Source organism: Choristoneura fumiferana, chromosome 16, assembly GCF_025370935.1.
Source record: "Choristoneura fumiferana chromosome 16, NRCan_CFum_1, whole genome shotgun sequence".
Taxonomy (NCBI): Eukaryota; Metazoa; Arthropoda; class Insecta; order Lepidoptera; family Tortricidae; genus Choristoneura; species Choristoneura fumiferana.
The window spans coordinates 13,721,177-13,742,907 of record NC_133487.1 but is presented as its reverse complement, the minus strand read 5'-3'; the positions used below and the strand labels follow the sequence as shown (position 1 = coordinate 13,742,907).

The 21,731-nt window shown below is 35.9% G+C and overlaps 1 protein-coding gene across 1 annotated transcript; it reads left to right on the top strand.

The window, feature by feature from the left end:
* Positions 1–14,828: 14,828 nt before the first annotated feature.
* On the top strand, positions 14,829–20,909 carry LOC141435985 (circadian clock-controlled protein daywake-like). The gene is made up of 5 exons (XM_074098803.1): positions 14,829–14,946; positions 15,987–16,203; positions 16,491–16,621; positions 19,267–19,422; positions 20,396–20,909. The coding sequence occupies exons 1-5, from the start codon at positions 14,883–14,885 to the stop codon at positions 20,545–20,547; spliced, it is 720 nt and encodes a 239-aa protein (XP_073954904.1). The 5' UTR covers positions 14,829–14,882; the 3' UTR covers positions 20,548–20,909.
* The last annotated feature ends 822 nt before the right edge of the window (positions 20,910–21,731 follow it).

Here is a 21,731-nt window from a genome sequence, read left to right as displayed (position 1 = left end):
TCAGTACAAGCAGATGCCTTTTCGTATGTCGAACATGCATCATTCCATAATATGAGTACACAAATAAAACCCTGCGACTTCGCTTCCAAGTCACGTACCGCCAAGACTTATGTTACGCCCGGCGCACCTTCGGCTGTTAAAAACTGGGGCAAATTGTATCGCTGAATATAAAACATCGTAAAGTGAATTTTTATTATGTGCTCATTAAAAATATATTCATTAACCATTCTGAATAAAGCAAATACGTTTACGGCCGTTTCCGTTTCGCTTTCAAAGCCACTTGGTGTTTGTTTGCGGCCCGATAAATTGCTACGAAATTTTATTTTAACCGGTACGCCCTGCACGAAAATGTTTATAGCCTGAATTACTTTTGCTAGCAGTGATAAATCCGCAGTACGATTTCGATAGAGATTCCTGATAGTGATAGACTATGCTTTCAATCAAATCGGTTCTTTTGCAAAATATTATGCTATACTGGCGTTTACCCTGCGGCTTCGCACGCGTAAATCACTATGTTCCATAACTGCATTTGAAATTTGACCTTGACGGGGAAGAAAATACTATGCAAAGAAACTCAAATGGTATGTATGAAATTCCCAATCCGCACTGAGACGGCTGGGACTTACGGCCCGAGCTCTCGAATTCTGGGAGATTTGTGCCCTGCAGAGAGACATGTATAGGCCAAGAGATGAGATCAATTTTTATCCTGGGAGTAGGTAAAGTTCAAACGGGACGTAGATAAAGTTACGGGCTATAGGTTTTAATTTGACTAGGTACTTAGATACCACAATTTTTTTTTCAATATACCACAATGAAGAGTGTTACGCAAAAGGAAGTCCATTTATATTTCTTGAACAGCTAACCGCGACAAAAGCTAATCCTGATAAGTCATAAAATAATGTTGTCCAAATTAAAACGCTCGATTGAGCAAACGACAAACAATATTCGCTAGGACGGAGCGTAACAATTCGTGCGAAATTGTTTCGAGCGGATTAAAGGACTGTTCTCTGTAATGCCTGTCACAATGGGACTCGGGGCAGTGTAAGTAAATATTCTGTCAGCAGCACGGATATTCGCACAATGACGGCCCGCGGCTCCTTTTAGCCAAAAATTCTTGAGCACGACACGGCGGTGGTTTGCAACGGTTCCGTGTCTACTGTGATTAACAAGTTTTTACTTACGATTTTCATCTGGCGTTTGGAATTTTAGGATTGTACCAAAATCTCGTAGGAACAAGATTGCTACAATATAATGACTCTTTATTGAACACCATAAGCAAGCAACAGTAAGCAATACAGAAAACACAGGTATACATAGAAATTTTCCAAGTTAACAAAAATAGGCGGCCTTATCGCTTCACAGCGATCTCTTTCAGGCAACCTTTACAATACTTAGAAAGAAGTAAAAAAATACTTACCTACCCACCTTCCTACCTATTTATCTTCCTACCTACCACCTCCTCCTTCGATTACTACGTATTAAAGTAACACACGTGTGCTTGAAATATAAACCTTGGATTATCCAATCACCAGACGCTTTCGGTTTTCGTATTTAAACTACATGTAGTTTAAAGATTCGCACTAATTTACGTCTACATCCAACTTTTTATTTAATACTGATCAGTTGTATTGACCACTTGATAGTTAGGCCAAAGATGTAACTCACTGGTATCAGCCTCATAACTCTGGTCTAATTCTAAATCGTCATATCCATAATAAATAACCGACGGCAGAAGCAAATTCTATTTCTAAAATGTCCATGTTATTAAAAGATGAAGAAAAACGCTTTCTGTGTGAATAATATAACCAAGCCTAAAACATTAATGCTCATTAGTTGCCTCCCACGAACCCCTAAATCTTTGTTTACCAACACACAATGACGTAGCCGATGAGCATCCTCAACGAAGACGTCACTTCCCTTGGACGAATCGTTTATTTGCACCGATAATGTCGCTATTGTGTTCACTGTTGGCGAAAATTATTATGAGGACAGATTTGTACATTATTTCCGCATTTGGATTTATGCTTTGAACGGTGTAGAAATACAAAGCAGCCGTGGAAGGTATATCCGCTGGATATAATTTAGTTGATTCGGAATTGAGAATATTTGACCATCCTTTCGATTAAAATTGGAATAAAAGTATTGTCTCGGGGGTGGATGTTTGCAATAAAAATTGCCATCTCTTTCTACCGTTATCTCGTGTTGTCGTGTAGAAAGAAAAGAAGAATACGGTCATTAAAATGTACGAGATGGACAACACATCCTACAAATCTGGCCATTACTAATGGAAATCAATACCTAATATAAATAACCTGATTTTATAATACTGCTATGCAAATACAAACTGCTAAACTCTGCCAAAGCAGAAGCAAAAAGTGATAAATATTTTTGCACTTCTTTGGTTAAGTACCTATTATATGTGTAAATAAATATTTAGTTAAAAAATACAGTAAGTACATTATAATGTCTCTTTACAGAAAACCGCATCAAAAAACGGGAAAAGTAGATACTTAAAGAAAATCACATGGAAAGCAACAGGCGTTCTCATTGCTTCAGAGCGCTCTCTTCCAGGCAAGCATTGGTACGAGTACGTTGATTATCTTCCATCTCAATTCTCATTATTTCTACATGCTTCTTTAGTTTGTAAAGCATAACATTTGTGTTGTATCGATGAGCGTTTAGGAAGTTTAGGAAAACGACAATAACTAAAGAAGTTAGACGATATCTTAGCGCGTGAAGCTTTAACTAAGCCGAAGCAAGAACACAGAATAAAAGCTCAAACCGCAACAACAAAAGAATTATCGTCGCCGTCATTAAGGTACACTATGGCCGCGTTATGTCAACGCTCTAATCCTTGACTGAATCAAACGCATTTAGATCATCAAGCTGGTCTTAAAGGACAAAGGTATGTAATGACGTCGTGACCTCACCCCCTTGGAATTTTATGATGCTCACTGACTTTTGAGGTTCATTATCGTAATTTTGATCAGCGATGCATCAAAAGGCACCACACACGACGCAGGGACCTTGTGAGCAATTAATCTATCCGAAATATCTATGTTTTATTCGAGGGTGTAACAACGTTTAATAATTTTAACGCTTTCTCGGAACAACGATTTCTTGTTACGTTCCTTTCCGTTTAGATACGTCATGCCGTTGTCACAACAGTTTTTTTATTAATAGATATTTTTGTCAAATGGACAAAGCTTTAAGCAGTGTGACTAAAGGTAGGTACTTAAGTAAAAAACGAACGTATTTCATATACACATCGACCATATACAACATAAAGTCGTAAATGAAAATATCGTAGTACGAATAACTCTAGGTAAAGTATCGAGGTAACAGCTCAGTTCTTAAACATAAACATAAACATGGAAACGTACAAAGAACTCTATATTCTTGTTGAACACATTAACTGGGTACCTACATTCTTGAGTAACAACGTAAACATGAAAGGATAAGATCTCATCTCGAGCCCATTCACAATAACATCTTTCGCGATAGCAGCTGAATCTTTCGTTTATATAACCGCAACTACTCACCGTATAGTAGGCATCCTAACCCCAGATGATGTGATAAGTATCAACGCAGAAAATGTAACAGACAATTGAAAGCCGTAATCGCTAGTCAAAACACGTGCCCGCCACAAACAGTTCCCTGAGATTGTTGATAACTTGACAAAACACTCATTTTTTACATCCACCTCAAAAGTTTATCGGCTTTTGATCTGGATCTGCTAGGCACACATTTGTGTCTTTGTGGTTGTTACTTATCTTGCGGATTAATCACCGTAAAGCAAGCCTTGGGTCCCCTACCTTAGTTTTTTTAACCACCGCTCTTTGAAAGACTTCCTTCAGATGTTTGCACATGCTGTATGATGTGATTTAAAAATATTACTTTATCTTTTGTAACATGAGGTCTTCTATAAATCTCTACAACGATTATAACGAAAATGAAAGGAGTTAAGAAATCTCAAACGTTCTGATTCGTAATGATTAGGTAACTAAGGTAACTTCTAAACTATTTGCAACTGCGGAACTTTGTCCATTGCATCAATATTATGACACGATTATGACACAAACCACAAAATATCGAACAAATAAAAATGGAACAGCCTACCACACAGTAGCAGTTTTTATCGCGCTCGCGTCCAAATTACGATTGGTTGCATAATTTTTCCGTTGAATAAACGTTCATCATTCTCCCGTCACGAATTGCGCGGGGCATTGTATTTTTTTTCCACCTTTATATTTGTGAACAGTGATCACAACAGGCTATAAATAAAACACGCCTACTTTTGCACGACATTGTATTTCGGTTACAACGGGGCCTTCAGTTCGGCTTTATCAAAATTCGATTGTTGCTGATGTGTTCCGAGAAACAATGGTTTAACGAATGAGAAAAAATTACAGAACAAAACTTTCACTGTATTAAATTTGGATCAAACACAGCGCAGTCTACTCAGAAAATCAGTACTAAAATTGTTACTGGAAGCCTTGCTTATTCTTAAAAGTGACCTGGTAACGGCACATAGTAGGTATATAGCCAACATCAACCATGAAGAGATATGGAATCCCTGAAAAAAAAATCTGTGTTAAGTAGTTAAATCCGTGGATATGCAAAGAAAAACTTGACAAAGGCGAGAAAGCAGCGAAACTTGCACAAGCCCACATCCCACAACCGCAGCCCGGTGACTACCATCAATAATCGCCTCCTTCAGCTATCATATTAATAGAGCCGGCTTTAGAGCAGTAATAATGGAGCGAGCTATTTGCCATGCTTTTGTCAACGTAGGGCTTGAATGGTGAGCGGAGGTGGACTCATTATTCTGTCAAATCGATGTGCACTGCGTTCGGGGTAGTGTGTAGTGATGGGAACGGTCTATCGTGTCGCAGAATGATTGTATCCTAGTGTAATGTTTGTTCTATTGTCGATTGCCCTAATCGTTCATTTATAAAATAAACCTAATCTAACCCATTCTAAAAGCACTAACCCATTCTGCATATTTAAAAAGCATAAGGTTTTTCAAGTATTAGGACAATCAATAATTAGGACAAACAACGTTAGGCGATACGATGGGCTCCCGATGGGAACACTGTCGATAGAACAACTAAATATGCATGTTGGTTTAACGACACATTCAATTTTTACGAGGTGCCAACCGATTCGCACTGTTTATTACTTGTAGTTTGCATCGGGTCATTTGGTCAATAACATAGGTGTAAACAATGCAATTATTTGTTGAAGGTTACGATACAATAGTGTTACGAAACGGTAACAATGCATTATAACATTGTCATAAATCTGCAATTTCCATGTTTATTTTTGTTTTAACTACACCATCATGTTCTGTTTTACCTATAACTTCGGTACGTACTTCTATTTTCAAACTCAACCTCACATCATTTATTGACATTAAAAACACACTAGATCCCAAGAAAAACACAGTAGAAACATAGATAGGAGAAGAGAGAAAAATTAGAGCAGTTGCGCTGTAGTGTGATGCCAAGAGGACTCAGCTCAGCACGTGCCGTAGACATTTTGGCAGTACAACTTTGTTAGCTTATGAACATGGAGTTTTTCCTGCAGTAAAATGATAAAATCTATTTGCTTTGCCAAAATATCACGCTATTCATTTAATTTCTTTCTTTTTCGATTAGAAAAGTTACATTGTGACACGGTAATTAGCCATACGATCGCTTAAGCTTTGTGGCCCAAAGGAAAACTCCGCCGAATTTTAAGTTAAGATGGCCAAGTTTTTGAACTTCGCCCATACTTACATAGCCGCACACACGCGTACTAAAATTTTTTTTTTTCAGTGTACCTAAACTCTTGTTAATTAAAACTATCGATACTTCTGTTTCTCCGCACTATATTTAACCTTAACTGCACGTTTAGTTCCCACATTTTTTGTATAACAGCCGACAGGGATTAACAAACAATGACGTGCGTAGACTCAGGCCACACATCATCTCGGGAGTTTTTGCCGATACGTATAATGGGATCTCGCAATTTATTGTAAAAATGCTTTTATACTTTCGTTAGTTTTAATACAGCAAATACCGTGCAAACACGTGTCCAAGGGTCCGACCAAAAGCTTGTTCATTTTTGATCATATATGCTTAGTTGTATGAAAAAAAGCTATATGCCGTCCACATAGCCGTCAATTGATGTCCTATTAAATTTAAGAAACGTAAAGAGCCCTATCATTAATATTTACAAGTTAACATTAATTTTGGAGCTAAAATGTTCAATTATTCATCTAGGTTTTAAAAACGAAATGATTCGAAACGCGGGACGGAAATTTGTTTTCACGAGACAATTCACACCAATTGACCTAGTCCCAAAGTAAGCTTAGCAAAGCTTGTGTTATGGGTACTAAGCAACGGATAAATATAATTACATAGATAGATATATACTTAAATACATATTAAACACCCAAGACCCAAGAACAAACATTCGTATTTTTCATACAAATACCTGCCCCGACGCGGGAATCGAACCCGGGACCTCAAGCTTCGTAGTCAGGTTCTCTAACCACTAGGCCATCTGGTCGTCAATATGAATCGTTTACATGCACCAATAGTGACAAAGTAAGGATTTTGTACAATTGCCTAAGAAAGCAATATGTGAGACCTTGTGCTTTAAACGACCCTTTAGAAGACAAAATTGCAAAAAAAGACAAGAACCTAATTGACATAACCATGAGGTGTGTAAGCGCCTGTTTCACCACTTTCTGTTAAGTTCTTGTTTTTATCCCTTAATTCCTCGTAGTACTTCAACTTGTTCCACCAGTGGTACGAGAAGGAATAGTGTTTCCTTGTGGTATATGTAATATATCTGTGACACTGTCTCTTTTTAATTGAACAGAAAAAACAGAGACGGCATCATAGAAGTAGACAATCTGCCACTAAGATAACAGGAACTTAACAGCGACCAGTGAAACATCGGGTAAATCTTCGCTCGAAACAATTTCCTCGCTGACGTTAACTCCGTCTTAATATTTTGCAAGGCACATTATTATTTCACTATAAGACCACTGCTTATGTATATTTAACAAGTCTCCAGGAAGTCTCATTAACCTTCGTCTAATAAATTATTAGAGGTAACCCGTCACTATACGCTAACAAACGTATTTCTATCTTATCGCGAACTAGTTGAGTTACGGCGTGTAAAATTCTACATTATCACCCAGTTTATTAAGACATAAATTGAGATATACAGGGCTGTATAATTGATGAGATAAAAGACTAATGCATCTAATTTAATGTGCAATTTATAATAGAAATATATTTTTCTTCAGAAACAAACTTGATATATTTTAAACTGTATCATAGGGTGAAAAAATGTCTAGCTAAATTTTTTCCCCGCCTGTATTTATTATAAATTTATTTATTTTTATTCGACTGGATGGCAAACGAGCAAGTGGGTCTTCTGATGGTAAGAGATCACCACCGCCCATATTAGGGACTTCACACATCCTATATGTTACCTCGCGGTGTTTTTCTTCATTTTAAAGTTAGTGGTAAATTTCAAATCTAAGTTCGCACATAAATCCCAAAAAACTCAGATAACCCGCGCTCGAACCCACGACTCTCTACTTGAGAAGCCATGGGTCAAACCACTAGACTACCACGATATCATTTCAAAATTTTGATGTCTACAGGAATTCAAAACATTAAATTACACATGCAAAGTATTGATTACCAAGACTCCGAAACCAAACGTATGCTACGTAATACGTGACGTCTTCGGAGGCCTTCGCGCTACATAGTTCCATTACCAATGCCTAGATGGCGCTGTTAGCTAAAATCGGCCACAAGTTATTACATTTATATCTACGTATAAAATGTGTCTCGTTTCAACTTTAATAAAAAACATTCACAGTAATTAAAAACTCGTAATAATAATAGTTATCAATTCAAAGTCAAAGTCAAAATATCTTTATTCAATTTAGGCTATTTATAACAAGCACTTATGAATGTCACAAAAATCTACCACCGGTTCGGCAAAATCGAATGTTGAGAATAATCCGGCTAGAAACTCAACGAGGTATATTGTTTAAAAACAGACTTACAATATCATTTAATGATATCTATACATCACAAGTATTTAACACAACTTTATTTTTAATTTAATTGATTCAAAGACCTTAAAGCTAAGGACATTAAGGTTCAAAGTATGAGATCCTCGATATTTTTGATTTCTTTTACCTAACAGATTATAAAAAACAAAAATAAAATGCTTAGTGTAATAATGCACACATCAGTAGGTAGTAACTTTAATCATAAGTAGGTACAGTCGAGTGTAACAATATAAACTTATACAACGCATCAAAAATTTGTACGTAGGTACCACAGATTGTTACTCCGACATAATAATGTCGTAGTGACGTATACCTAACTGTCGAAACTATTCGATCGATTTGATATTTAAAACTATAACGAGTAAAATTTGTTCATGAACAGAGAACTGCATCAAAAAAGGACAGACTAAACGCTTAGAGGGGTCATAACTTGCCAAAGTTTAATATTATAATGAAGCTGGCCGTGCCCGTTGCCTTAAAGAACAGTTGTGAAATTATATCAAGTAGCATAAAAAATAGACGGCTAGGGGTAAAGTTTTTATTAAAAGCAGGCCAGATCTTCACGCTCGATGAGAACAGAGGCGGGCGAGATTGCAACTTTTAATTTACGAGTTAAATGTCCCCTATAAGGAACAATATTAAATTGTTCGTAGAGGATAATCATAAAGCTTACAGCGCAAATGGAGCGTGACGTGAACAGCGACGTGAGTGGAGTCGGTTTGCTCTGACAAACCCTGAATAAATACACCTGCATTAATATCTGCCATCAGGGAGCGTGAAAAATATCTGACACATCCCATTGGCCTTAAACAGTCGTAGCAAATATTTATGCACGATTTGTTGTGTCCGATATTGATGCTAGTCACTGTACAAGACAGATTAAAGAGTGGCATAACATAGTGGTGTAACATTCCAAATTTAGTGGTAACGATAATATTATATACCATAGCCATATTTACCGGGGACAGTATTCATAACTTAACAACTTAAGCAAAATCAATACTTGACTAATTCAAAACGGTGAATCTAAATATGTAATAGGTATTTCTAAAGTGTGAACGTTGAACGTTTGTTATTTAAATTCAAAATAACTAGAAACTATAATAATAACATTAATAAAAGTATTGTCCACACTTTACACTAAATTAACAATTAAATACTTTTTTTATAAACTGTCATAAGACCAATATAAAAATCTTAGTGTATTATACTTACCTATTTTTTTAGACAGTTTCATAGACTATACAAAATCCGTGTTCAAAAATATGAATCTAAAACATACTATCGACTACTCTATAGTTTTTTTGAGTGCAGCGTATTTGCAGCCGACTGGTTCAAGATAGATATTTGACGCCTCGTTTAGTCTAATAGCTAAAGCATCCTGACTCAGGGTCAATAGGAATGGGATTTAGATACTTTTAAATAGCATTCGTGAGTGTGGTACGTAAATTTTACAATGCCACTTAAACGTATCGTACGTAGTGAAGATTAAGCACATTGATGATGTAAAAGCTTAATATCTAATCAGTGTTAATATTAAAAAAGTTTTTATCATCAATATTTCACTAAGGCAATAAGTTTAAAACTATCTAAAATGATCAGGTGTGCAAAAGTTGGAAAAATCAGAGCAATAAAAGCGTTTCTTAAAAATTTGTGACTAAATATACTCGTACCTACTTTGAATACCTGTTCCTACAACCAGAGTTTGATAACTAATAAACTATACCTATATTATTAAGTATTAGGATCCTGCTCGCGTTAAAAAAACTTTTCATATTTAAAAACGATTTGTTAAAAAAAACTTGCTGAACTTGTTTTAGTTCCTTTTGACAAAAAGGTCTGGTTGCTTTGGTCCAATCATAGATCATAAAATTTATAACGACCGCAACATCTACAGCCACAAAATTCACAACTTTACAACAAGCAGTAATCACTTAAAACACATTCGGGCTCCAATTTGAACGCCAGCTTTTAAAAAAACATACGTTTTAAAACTGAAAGCTCGTTCTTAAATCAACAACGCAGAAAGCACGGGCTCACATAAATAGAAAAGTTACAAGATAATACCCTTAAATGTATTTCCGCGAACAAATTCTGCCAAAATCTGATAAAACTCTCTCTCGATCCATTTCGTGGGAACTTTGCTTTTATCTCTGCACCGCGCGGATAGGGCGAAACGCCTAAATTTGTATACGCTTATCGCCAACTCAAACTTTGCCAAATTTCATTTTATATCCAATCTTTCAACAGTCACTGCACGCGGGTGATAAGGCGGACGCTTTCTTTTCAGACCCTGAAATCAATTTGGTAGTAACACTTCACTAAAGATGACAATGCTACTGATATTTTTAAACGAGTATGAAATTTTTTTCTTCAGTTATACATACATCATCATCATATTAGCCGTAGAACATCCACTGTTGGACGCAGGCTGCTCCCATCCAGTTGACTGGGCGGGAAGAAAGCGGCCTTCATCCATCGTGAAACCGCAGCTTTAACTAAGTCGCACCTTTGCGACTTAAACTGTGACATCCGGTAATAGCGCAACTTTGAAGATAGCACAGTTTTGTCACAAAGGTGCGAAGTCATCCATAAATCTCGTTGGTGGACGTCCTCCGCTGCGCTTGCCGATCCGCGGTCTCCGTTCGACCCCAACGGCCAAGGGCGTCGCCAACCGATGGCCCAGGCAGGGCAAGTTGATATGGAGAATGAGAAAAGTATGAATTGTAGGTATTTATTGGAATTGGTGAATTCATTCCAGTTTCGGTTTCGACGTACGGGAATGATCGATCAAGCAAGTCAAGGCAAAGACTTAGGACTTTGGTTTGGTTGCTTTATATTTGGCAACTTTTTTAGAATCCCTAGGGGGGGCTGCCCCTCCCTGCTGCCCCCTGGCGACGCCCTTGCCAACGGCCATCTGTTCTCCGTGCTATGACCTAATTCGCTTGGCTATGTCGGTGACCCTCGTTCTTCTACGTATCTTCTCATTTCTGATTCTATCCTACGGGAGCAGGGTATCTACCCTGACCATTAAGCTCTCTCCATAGCTCGCTGAGCAGCTCTGCACCCTATTCATAAGACCTATATAGTGAAGCACCACGTCTTGGATCCTATGTCGTCACAGCAACTTACAGATTAAAATACATAATATTAGACATATTTTCTGAAGGACACATCTTAAATGAGCTACGAATGTTTCGACATGTCTCCTAGTGACATTATCTATTTATTATTGGCACCCACAGTAGACATCAGGTAGTAGTAGGCCGAGTAGGACATGCCAGGAACATAACCAGGGAACAATAACACTATTTCCTTTTTTGGGATGTGAAATAGATCAAAAACAAATTCTTACCACCATTTTGTCAATTTTTATTTTTTGAGTTCCGGCAGTTTTTGATTTTATTTGCTATGTATTTTCGAATAACTATTATGAATTCAAACAGCACAAGGTTACTGGTTGGTAACAAATTATCAAGATAATAATACCCAAGTCATAATCAATTAGACGGTGTTGTTTAGAATGAAGGTAAAAATAGATAAAAGACATAAAAACTGTAATTATGAATCCCACTAATATTTTAAATGCGAAAGCTTGTAAGTCTGTTTGTTTGTTACTTCATCGTGTCTAAAAAGCTGAACCGATTAAGATAAAGTTCAGTATGCAGATAGTTTGCGTCCCGGGGAAGGACATAGGATAGTTTTTATCACGGAAAATTGCATAGTTCTCGCGGGAAAACCGAATTCTACGCGGACGGAGTCGCGGGTAATGGCTTGTGGTAAAATAAATTAGCAAAATTACATTTAATTAAATAATAAAATTACGGGTAGGTATATAATAAAACGTAAAGTTCTTAACCGACATCTTGATTGTTGCCTCAGAAGTCAGGATCTGATGAATGGATGCTACAAAAATCGATATTTCCGATAATCGAACTCTATAACGTGTAAACATTCTGAAACTTAAGAATTCTTATAAGTAGCATCAAAAAAGCAGAATTTCAGCTTTCCACTGCATTACAGTGCTGCACCACATTATCCACCCTAAAACAGCCACTTAGGTGATACTCGGAAAAGCGTGTCCATCTCTCCACCCTAAACGGGGTGGATAATATATCTACAACCGAATAACCAGGTTTTTAAATGAAACTATTGTTTATCAACGCGTTGACATCATTTGAAGTTAACTGATAATATGGTACGAGTATTTTAAAAACTCATCAAGTTCACCTTGACTTGTTGTGTCAAGAGCAAAAACGCTTGTATAAAGGAAATTTCAAGGTACAAGGTTACGAATGATTGATTCGTGTCTAATATTTTTCATTCGTTTTAGATATTTTAGTCCTCGGGAACTTATAACTTTGCCGGCATAAAAACTAGTGTGGTAATCCTATACTTATCCTACTAATATTATAAATGCGAAAGTTTGTGCGTGAGTGAGTAACAAATTGTTACTTACTCCTTCACGCTCAAACGGCTGGATGGATTTAGATAGCTGAACATCTGGAATAAAACATGTGCTACTTTTTGTCCAGATATTCCCACGTGCTAGGGATAAAATCTCGAAACAACAACCGCTGGGCTTAGAGTCATGAAATTTGACATGATTGTTTTTAATGTAACGTCAATGGAAACCACGATTTAATTTTCGGAAATTCACATAATAATTTTTAAAAATACCGAAATTTCAATCCAGCTGCTGGATCTAATGATTTACGTGTGCGAAGCCGCGAGTAAGCATTAGTATTATATATGCGAAAGTTTGTATGTGTGGGTGTGTGTATGTTTGTTACTCCTTCACGCTGAAACGACGGGACGGATTTGGATGAAATTTGTTACCAGATAGCCGGGCAGCTGGAATAACACATAGGATACTTTTTGTCCATATATTCCCACGGGGTCGAGCTCCTCAAAATTTGAAGCACTAGAATTTTAGACGAAATTTAGAAAATCCACGATGTAGTTCTTGGGGCTGCTGGTTCTAATAGTTTACATATGCGAAGCCACGGGTAAACAATAGTCAGGTATTTTTAGGGTTCCGTAGTCAACTAGGAATCCTTATAGTTTCGCCATGTCTGCCCGTCTGTCTGTCCACGGGTAAGCTCAGAGACCGTTAGTACTAGAAAGCTGTAATTTGACATGAATATATATATATCAGTCACGCCGACAAAGTGGTACAATATAAAAAGTAAACAATTTTTTTTAGGATATCTTCCATAGACGTAAAGTGGGGGTGATTTTTTTTCTCGACTAACCCTTTATTGTGGGGTATCGTTGGATAGGTCTTTTAAAACCATTGGAGGTTTGCTAAAACATTTTTTTCAGTGATCTGTTTGCGAAATATTCAATTTTAAAGTGCAAATTTTCATTGCAATCGAGCGTCCCCCCCCCCCCTCTTAAATCTAAACTGAGTGGAATTTTTTTTGGAGAAATTCAGATTGGTAGTAAATATATCAAATTTAGAAGGAAAATTATAGCGGCTAAGATTGCTTGATAATTATTAGTAGTTTAAAAGTAAATAGCAGCCTAAGGTATAAAATATACCTAAACTTGGAAGATTCAGTACACAATACGAAATCCTGAGAAAAATATTATTTGATTTTTTCGTAATGGCTACGGAACCCTATCCTGGGTGTGTACGACACGCTTTTGGCTGGTTTTTATTTTAAGAATAGGTTCACTAATTTTATAGTGTTCCCCTCTACATCCACAGAAACACACAGAGTTCAGAGTAATAATTACTTATTAGTAATCAGAGGCTCCTTGCAATGTCATCTTTTGAATCGTCCAAACTGCCCAGTATACACATTGCATAATAAGATTAGCTTACTGGTTGATCCAAATACCTACTCTATATTTTAACATAGTTAATTTATGTTAAAGTTCAAGCAACTTCTGAATTTTAAATTTCTGAATCTGTTATCAACGCTATGCAAGAAATATTTACTAGATTAGGATATCCAGTATAAATTGTTGCTGACAATCATTCCTTTCTTTCAATACAATGTAGAGAATATTACAAATCTAAGGATAGTTACTAGTAGTCAATTGTGACGATCATACATAACAATTTTCTTATCAATTAAATGAATAATATAATCTTAGGTACCAGGTTTTCAGAAGATAAAGTATGTTCATCGGTATTATCACTAAGAGAAGCCGTGGTATAATAGCCTAGTAGTTTGACCTAGCTATGCCAATGGGCCTATGGCCTCTCAAGCAGAGGATTGTGGGCTAGAGCCCAGACTCGATCTCATAGTATTTCGGAATTTATGTGCGATATTGCATTAGTAATTCTACCATGGGCGTTTCGGTGAAGGAAAACTATAAGGAAATCAGCATACACTTGTCTTGTGGAGCAATATTTAATATGAGTGTGAAGTTTCCAATTTATTTGCCGTCTGAGTGGAAACTAGAGCCCAAAGTCCTTTCATACTGAGAAGAAGGCTGTACCCAGCAGTGAGATGTATACAGGTTGGAGATGAAATATGATTACCAATGGTCACTACGGAAATTATGTATAGCCATTTCAATTATCCTTTATAACTTTTTCGTTTTAATTTCACGTTAAAAAGAAATGAATGGTTATTTTACTGTGAATTTACGACACCATCAACGAAGAGGAAATATTATATAAAAAAATCACGTCACGCGGTCTTGAGAAAACGGGTTTTTTATATAGCACACATACACAGCCAAGTACAATGCTGCTTATATTTATTCCTCGCGAAATCAGTATTCCAAGTACAAGGCATATATAGCCCGGATAAACAAGTCGTGTCGTCTTCACATCAATATGTTTGTCCGGTATTCTTTGGTGGCTTTAATTGCTCTGTTACATTTTGCAAGCCCAGGCGCCGGTGAGTTTTACATTCATTATAGACATAGCTTAGTAACAAGTTTAATTTTAATTTATGTTTTTCGTTACTTTACGCATTGAAGTCACTCTTGATATTGATAATGTTGAAGTTGTGTTTAGGTTTTTATTAAGACGAAGTAGATCGAGATTAGTGAAAAATTTTACCTAACAATATCTACTTATGTTAGATAATAATGTAATTTGGATAGGTGGCGCGATATTTTCATAGTTATGAAAATAATAAATATATAAATGATACCCAGGGCTCTACATTCCACAGTAGCTTTAATTTTCTTTATAAATTTGATATTTGTAGAAAAAATCGAATAAACATAATATTGGTGAAAAAAATATTTGATGACAATATAGTTGGTAATTTTATGATTTTTTTGAATTTTTTGACTGCGATAGTCTAAAACATTGTGTACTTAATATAGTTGGGACTGAGTGCACCGCTGAATTTTTCGGAATTTTGCGCGAGTGTTTGGTGAAAGAAAATGGCGTGAGCCTGCATACACCTGCAAAGTAATGATGTCTGCGAAGTTTTGAATCCACATGTGGAACACCAGACGTAGCTCTGAGAGAATGCCCGTGTCCAGTAGTGAGAAATAATAATATATAGGCTTAAAAAGATGATGATGAAGATAAGCAAGCTATTTTTGCGTAATTGAGTCTTATGCGTAAAAATGAGCGCGTGGGAATTCTGTTGATAATAAAGTTGAAAATATATAATGGCATGCTACAATATCACGTTAAAGTTGTCTTGCCTAATGTCTTACACTAAGGGGCTGTTTCACCATCCATTGATTAGCGTTAACCGACGGTTAAATGTGATGCCGTCTCCGTCTATTCGAACAAAACAAATAGAGACGGCATCACACCTAACCGCCAGTTAACACTAATCAATGGATGGTGAAACAGCCCCTAAGACGTTTTGAATAATTCTGAGAGTACTGTGCTCAACAGTGGGACGTATATAGGATGGGATGGATGATGGTGATGATGATGATGATGTATTGAATCTTGTTTTTTTTTTCCTAGTACCTTTCACAAAATGTAAGGCAGAGGACTCAAAATGCATCAAAGACAATACTCAAGTTCTCGTGCCATTATTCGCCGCTGGAATCCCGGAACTAGGAGTCGAATCTATGGACCCCATCTTCTTCAAGGAAATCGATGCGAGTTCCGATACTTTGAAATTGAAATTCAGTGACATCACTCTTAAGGGACTCAAGGGCTGCAGGTTCAAGAAGATCAGGCAAGCTTTTTAAAGTTTTTTTTCGAGTTTTAAAGAAAGCCACATAATAATTTTGCTCTCAATTTGAATGAAGCATTTTTATTGCAAAAACTATTAAACGACAGCTTTGTTCGCGGTCGAATGCACAAATATTTTATTATTTCAGTCACTTAGAGAATACGAGTACCTAAGCATTATCTAGGGGCACGGCAGTGCCCCCGCCAAGTCGAGCAAAATAACTTAACAGAGAATTAATTGTCACAATATTCTGCCTTTTTTCTTCATTTGTATTTTTTTAATTTTCACAGCCGTGATGCAGCTAAATCGGTAATTTCTGCCAAAATTCACTGTGACGTCGTTCTTGACGGCCAATACGATATGGACGGCCGAGTGCTCATCCTACCCATTCAAGGCAAAGGAAAGGTACACATCGAACACGGTAAGTCGTATATAATCTAAATAATGAAGTCTTCAAATTTAATATTTTCTTTAATTTATGTAGAATATAGAATTAACTTCTTATAGGTTTGTCGGTAATTGGCCAACTGTTGAAACTAAAGGGTTATTGACAATATAAAAGTACACTTAAAAATTGAAATGGTAGCTACATGAAAGCTACAAAATATTTTTTTTTTTGATATCGAGATGACTTCAAAAGAAAAAAAGTATACTTACGCGAATAAATTTTGCCAGTTTTAATAATAATGCTAACAAATTAAGTTCGAAGGTTGCGATATCTACAAAAAACAAGTTGTACACTATTTTAAGCAACAGCAGTGGAAAAATCATACGTATTTCTTAAAAAACAAACCATAATACCTGTTAAACATAAATCTTAAAACTACTCGTATCTGTTAAAATAATAACAATGTCAAGGTTACAATGTTTTGTTCAAAGCTTAACCTCACAAAAAGCACAAGGACAATTAAAATAACTAAGTGAACAACAAGATGAGTACACAACAGTCATAAGCAAAGATTGCCACAAGGCAAGCTACGAATAAAAATAATTTCCTGACATCTTTAAAACAAGATGCATTTATCTGTCGACTTTGTGTGTTGACTTCCTACAATTTGATATGATCTTGCGCCGAGCATAAGGCGCCAGACGCCAGTGTCTACCCTGGCGTATAAATCCACTACCATGTCAATACATATTCTTAATATACTTAATAATTTTACATAAAAAATAGAGTTCGATTTTAGACTTAAAGAAAACAATGAAATAATATTTTATAGAACAAAAATAAACTACTTGTATGATGCAATTGTATGCATTAGATAGAGATAGGTATCACATAATGGTATAGGTATATTCAATATAAACGTTCGTCTAAGGTGCGGTGGAAAACGCCATGTGCATAGAACCTAACATTAGATATGGACCTCGACGTATTATTCACTCACTCATTCAGTCACTTACGTAGCTTGGTTTGCCCGGGGGATTTATTAAATTTTCCAGGATAAAAACTGTCCTTAGTCCTTCCCAGCGTCTCAAACTATCTCCATATCAATATATTTTACGTGCGATTGAGTACTTCAATCATGAAAAACAAAAAAAACAAACAAACATAATCGCATTCACATTTAGAATATTAGTAAAGATTTAAAGTTAAACATAATATAATAGTTATTTTTAAACAGTTTTTTTTTACAGATTTTTATGTACTTTTGTCCTTAAACCATCTTGACATTTCGACAAGGTTACGAACAAAGTACGTGTAAACATTTTGTCTATTTATTTTTAACCTAATAATGGAATCGTTTGAGTCAAAACAGTGCTAAATTCACAAGATTTAGCGGAATTCACGCAACTAGATAATAAACAAGACGAATTCCCTTTAACATTACTTCAGCGGTGTACATAATCTTTCTATATTTTTTAAAGTTCGCAAGATCAGAATTTGAAGTCAAATTGTTTTTAAAAATAGATACACGAACCTTTATTACTTACGCGATTGATTACGTTTGTTCTGTTAACTATTAGAGAAAATGTCAACATTAGCATAAAATCGGCATTACAGAGATGCTCATATTCACCTAAAATAAAATAAACCATTATAAATCAAACTTGAATTAGCCAAAAAATATCGTCATTTTATTTTCCAAGTAAAACATTAGCAACAAATATTGGTTATGGTTAGTGTGCTATATATTATGAATATGATTATCAAGGATCGTTGCAAGTGGAAAGAAGGTGGTCTCTGCCTACCCCACGGGAAAGAGGCGTGATTATATATGTATGTATGTATGATTATCAAATGTATCTTTTCTTTTGTCAATCAAACAAATAATGATAAGCGTGTCCAGGTAGTTACAAGGGGACTGTGACGTTATGGCATTGTCTAAGCAAGAAGTCATGACGTCACAGCACAGGAAACTTTAACGGGCTTCATCTTCATCGTTATTTATTTCGTTAACAAAGAAAAAGTAGGCCAATAGTTTTTGTTAATCTAACCGGCGAACTTATTTTAGTTTTTAAGAAATCTAGCCTAAAAAATTAACCAGATTTTTAGGTACCTATCTTTTCCCATAATCAACTGTCGGCATACAAGACAAATGTAGTGACAGTTGTATACTCGTAGCAAAATGAACGACACAAGTACAATCAACGCCATAAATAAGTGATCACTTTTGTACCTTGTCACTTTAACGTCATGTTTGAAAAGCCATACGAAATTGTGTAACGACTGAAAGCGACAAGGTACAGAAATGATCACTTATTTATGACGTTGACTGAACCAGGTTCATACAATTGACACCTATATAGGGAAAGTAACTCTGTCTGTCCATTTATCTGTTACCTTTTCACGTCTAAACTGCTAAACCAATTTAGATGAAATTTAGTATAGAGATAGTTTGAGAGACTGGGAAGGACGCAGGCTAGTTTTTATCCCGGAAAATTGAGTAGTTCTCGCGGAATAGCGATAAATGATTTTTTCACAAAAAAAGTAAAGCTAGTAAATAAACGTTTTGTGTACAAAATATTATATCAATTATTGAACATAATATTTTAATAAATAATATTGAATCACCTTCAATTGCAAATTATCTGTTGACTTTGAATTTATCTGTGTATTTTTAGAAAAAATTGAAATCTCGTTCGACTTGAACTACAAGGAAGAAACTGGTGCTGATGGCAAGAAACACTGGATCACTGGCAAATGGAAGCATTCCTTCGCATACAAAGGGAAGACCATCATGGAATTCGATAACCTCTTCAATGGAAACGAAGTGTTAGGTACGTACGACTGTATCGAAATGGATACCATTCTTTCAGTAACTGGACGAGAGTGGTGCCAATACAATACAATACAATAACTCTTTATTGCATTTAGTTTGAAGTTTATATTACAGAGATAGAAAGGAAGTCATCATACAAAAAACGTATTCTTTACTTGACTGCCTACGTAACTTGATACCGTTTTAACACTCAAATCTCAAATTCGTAATGTTAAAGGTCATAAATATACCTACTGCAAATCAACAAATAATAACAACAATAATGTTAATTGAATAAAGGTTATTGGAACTATAACAACATGTAATTTTACAAATGTGAGCAATAAATGATTTGGTTTTGAGTTTGAATAAAAACCGGTCAAGCGTGTGTCGATCGCAGGGAAAAAATTTAAATTTGTAATTGGTCGGTCAGCGGCTGTACCTACTCTATGAACATAAACAGATGTTCAGTTTGATTTTTTCTTATTTTGTAGTGTATATAGGTAGTAAATGATATTGTAACGGATAACTCACGTCTTAAACCGAGTTTAGCTCGACATTTTTCGGGCTATTTCGTAGCCCTTCTTCTCAGGAGCACGCGAACGCGCTGAGAAGGGCTACGAAATAGCCCGAAACATGTCGAGCTAAACTCGGTTTAAGACGTGAGTTATCCGTTACAATATCTTTTAATATGAGTGAGTCTCACAGTAGTTTCATGTTCAAAATGATATAGGTAGTATTTTTGCTTCCGAGTTCGTGGACCCGCACTTGGTCGGTTTTTGACACATTGACTCTGTTTTCAATGGTTTTACCTAGCACAAATATGGCAGCAATATGTAGACCCTACTGCAAGATGACCGGCGACGTACTTAAAAATCGCCAGTTGGATGCAAAAGACGTACAATAGTTAATGGAAATAACTGTGGACAGCTCCGGACAGGAGGGGGTTATTTTGTAAAACAAGAATGTGACAATATTTTTGTTCATTTCAGGTCGTGCTGCTCGTGAACTGATTAAGACCAGTGCAAACGAAATTGCCTCAGAAACAGCAGGCCCAATCCTCAAGGTTATTGTAGCCAGAATTATCAAGAACTTGAAAGCATTCTTCGAGCATATTCCAGTTGAAGAATTCGCCTTAGATTAACTCTCCTGCTGTGATTTAGTTTTTTATAGGTACATGAATTTAACCCTTTCCCAGGTCCCGCAAATTTAAATACTCGTATGCTACTACAAAATGAAAGATAGAAGAAGGAAATAAAATACATTAATTAAGCGCCATAAAAACAAACATTGAACAAATACAAGACATACATGACGCTAAACAGGTCCCCTCAGCATAATGCCGCGGCAAGCGTGGCGCTGATTTTCAGTGAGAACCTTAAAATGAATCAAAGTTTATGTATACGGGTATTTATGTGGTTGATATATGCAAAATTCCTGGAAAAGGGTTAAGGGGGAAAATAATTATGCCAAAAATGATGAATAAATACATTTTTGAAAAAAAAAGTTGTATTAATGCTTATTCGATTCTACCAGTAAATTGTACATACACCTTTACCTAAGTATCAGCAGTTAAACTTGTATCGTAAAATCAACGCATGGATAAAGATAGATTCATGCATGTTAAAAAAATTAACATAGTATGGTAAAGCCCATACTATTTTAGGTAGTACTAAGAAAGACTGTCCACGATAAAATCGGGGCATGCATGATTTGGTGTATCTTTGTAATGAATGCTAATTTTCTAACAGCACTTTTTGGCAAAATGGCAAAAACGGAGCCCTTATAGTTTCGCCATGTCTGTCTGTCTGTCTGTCCATCCGCGGCTTTGCTCAGGGACTATCAATGCTAGAAAGCTGTAATTTTGCACGAATATTATATGTAAACTATGCCGACAAAATGGTAGGTACAATCAAAATTAAAAACAATTTTTTTTAGAGTACCTCCCATAGTGCGGGTGATTTTTTTTTCCTCGCCCAATCTTGTAGTGTGGGGTATCGTTGGATAGGTCTTTTAAACCCATTAGGGGGTTGCTAAAATGATTTTTCGATTCAGTGATTTGTTTGCAAAATATTCAACTTTTAAATGCAAATTTTCATTAAAATCTAGCGTCCTTCCCCCCTTCTAAACTGGTGAGTGGAAAAATTTGAAAAAATTCAGGATGGTAGTAAGTATATGAAACTTACAAAGAAAGCTATACTATAACGGTTAAGTTTTTTTGAGAATTAATAGTAGTTCAAGAGTAAATAGCAGCCTAAGGTATAAAATATACTTAAACTTGGAACATTCCGTACAAAATACGAAATCCTTAGAAAAATATTACTTAAT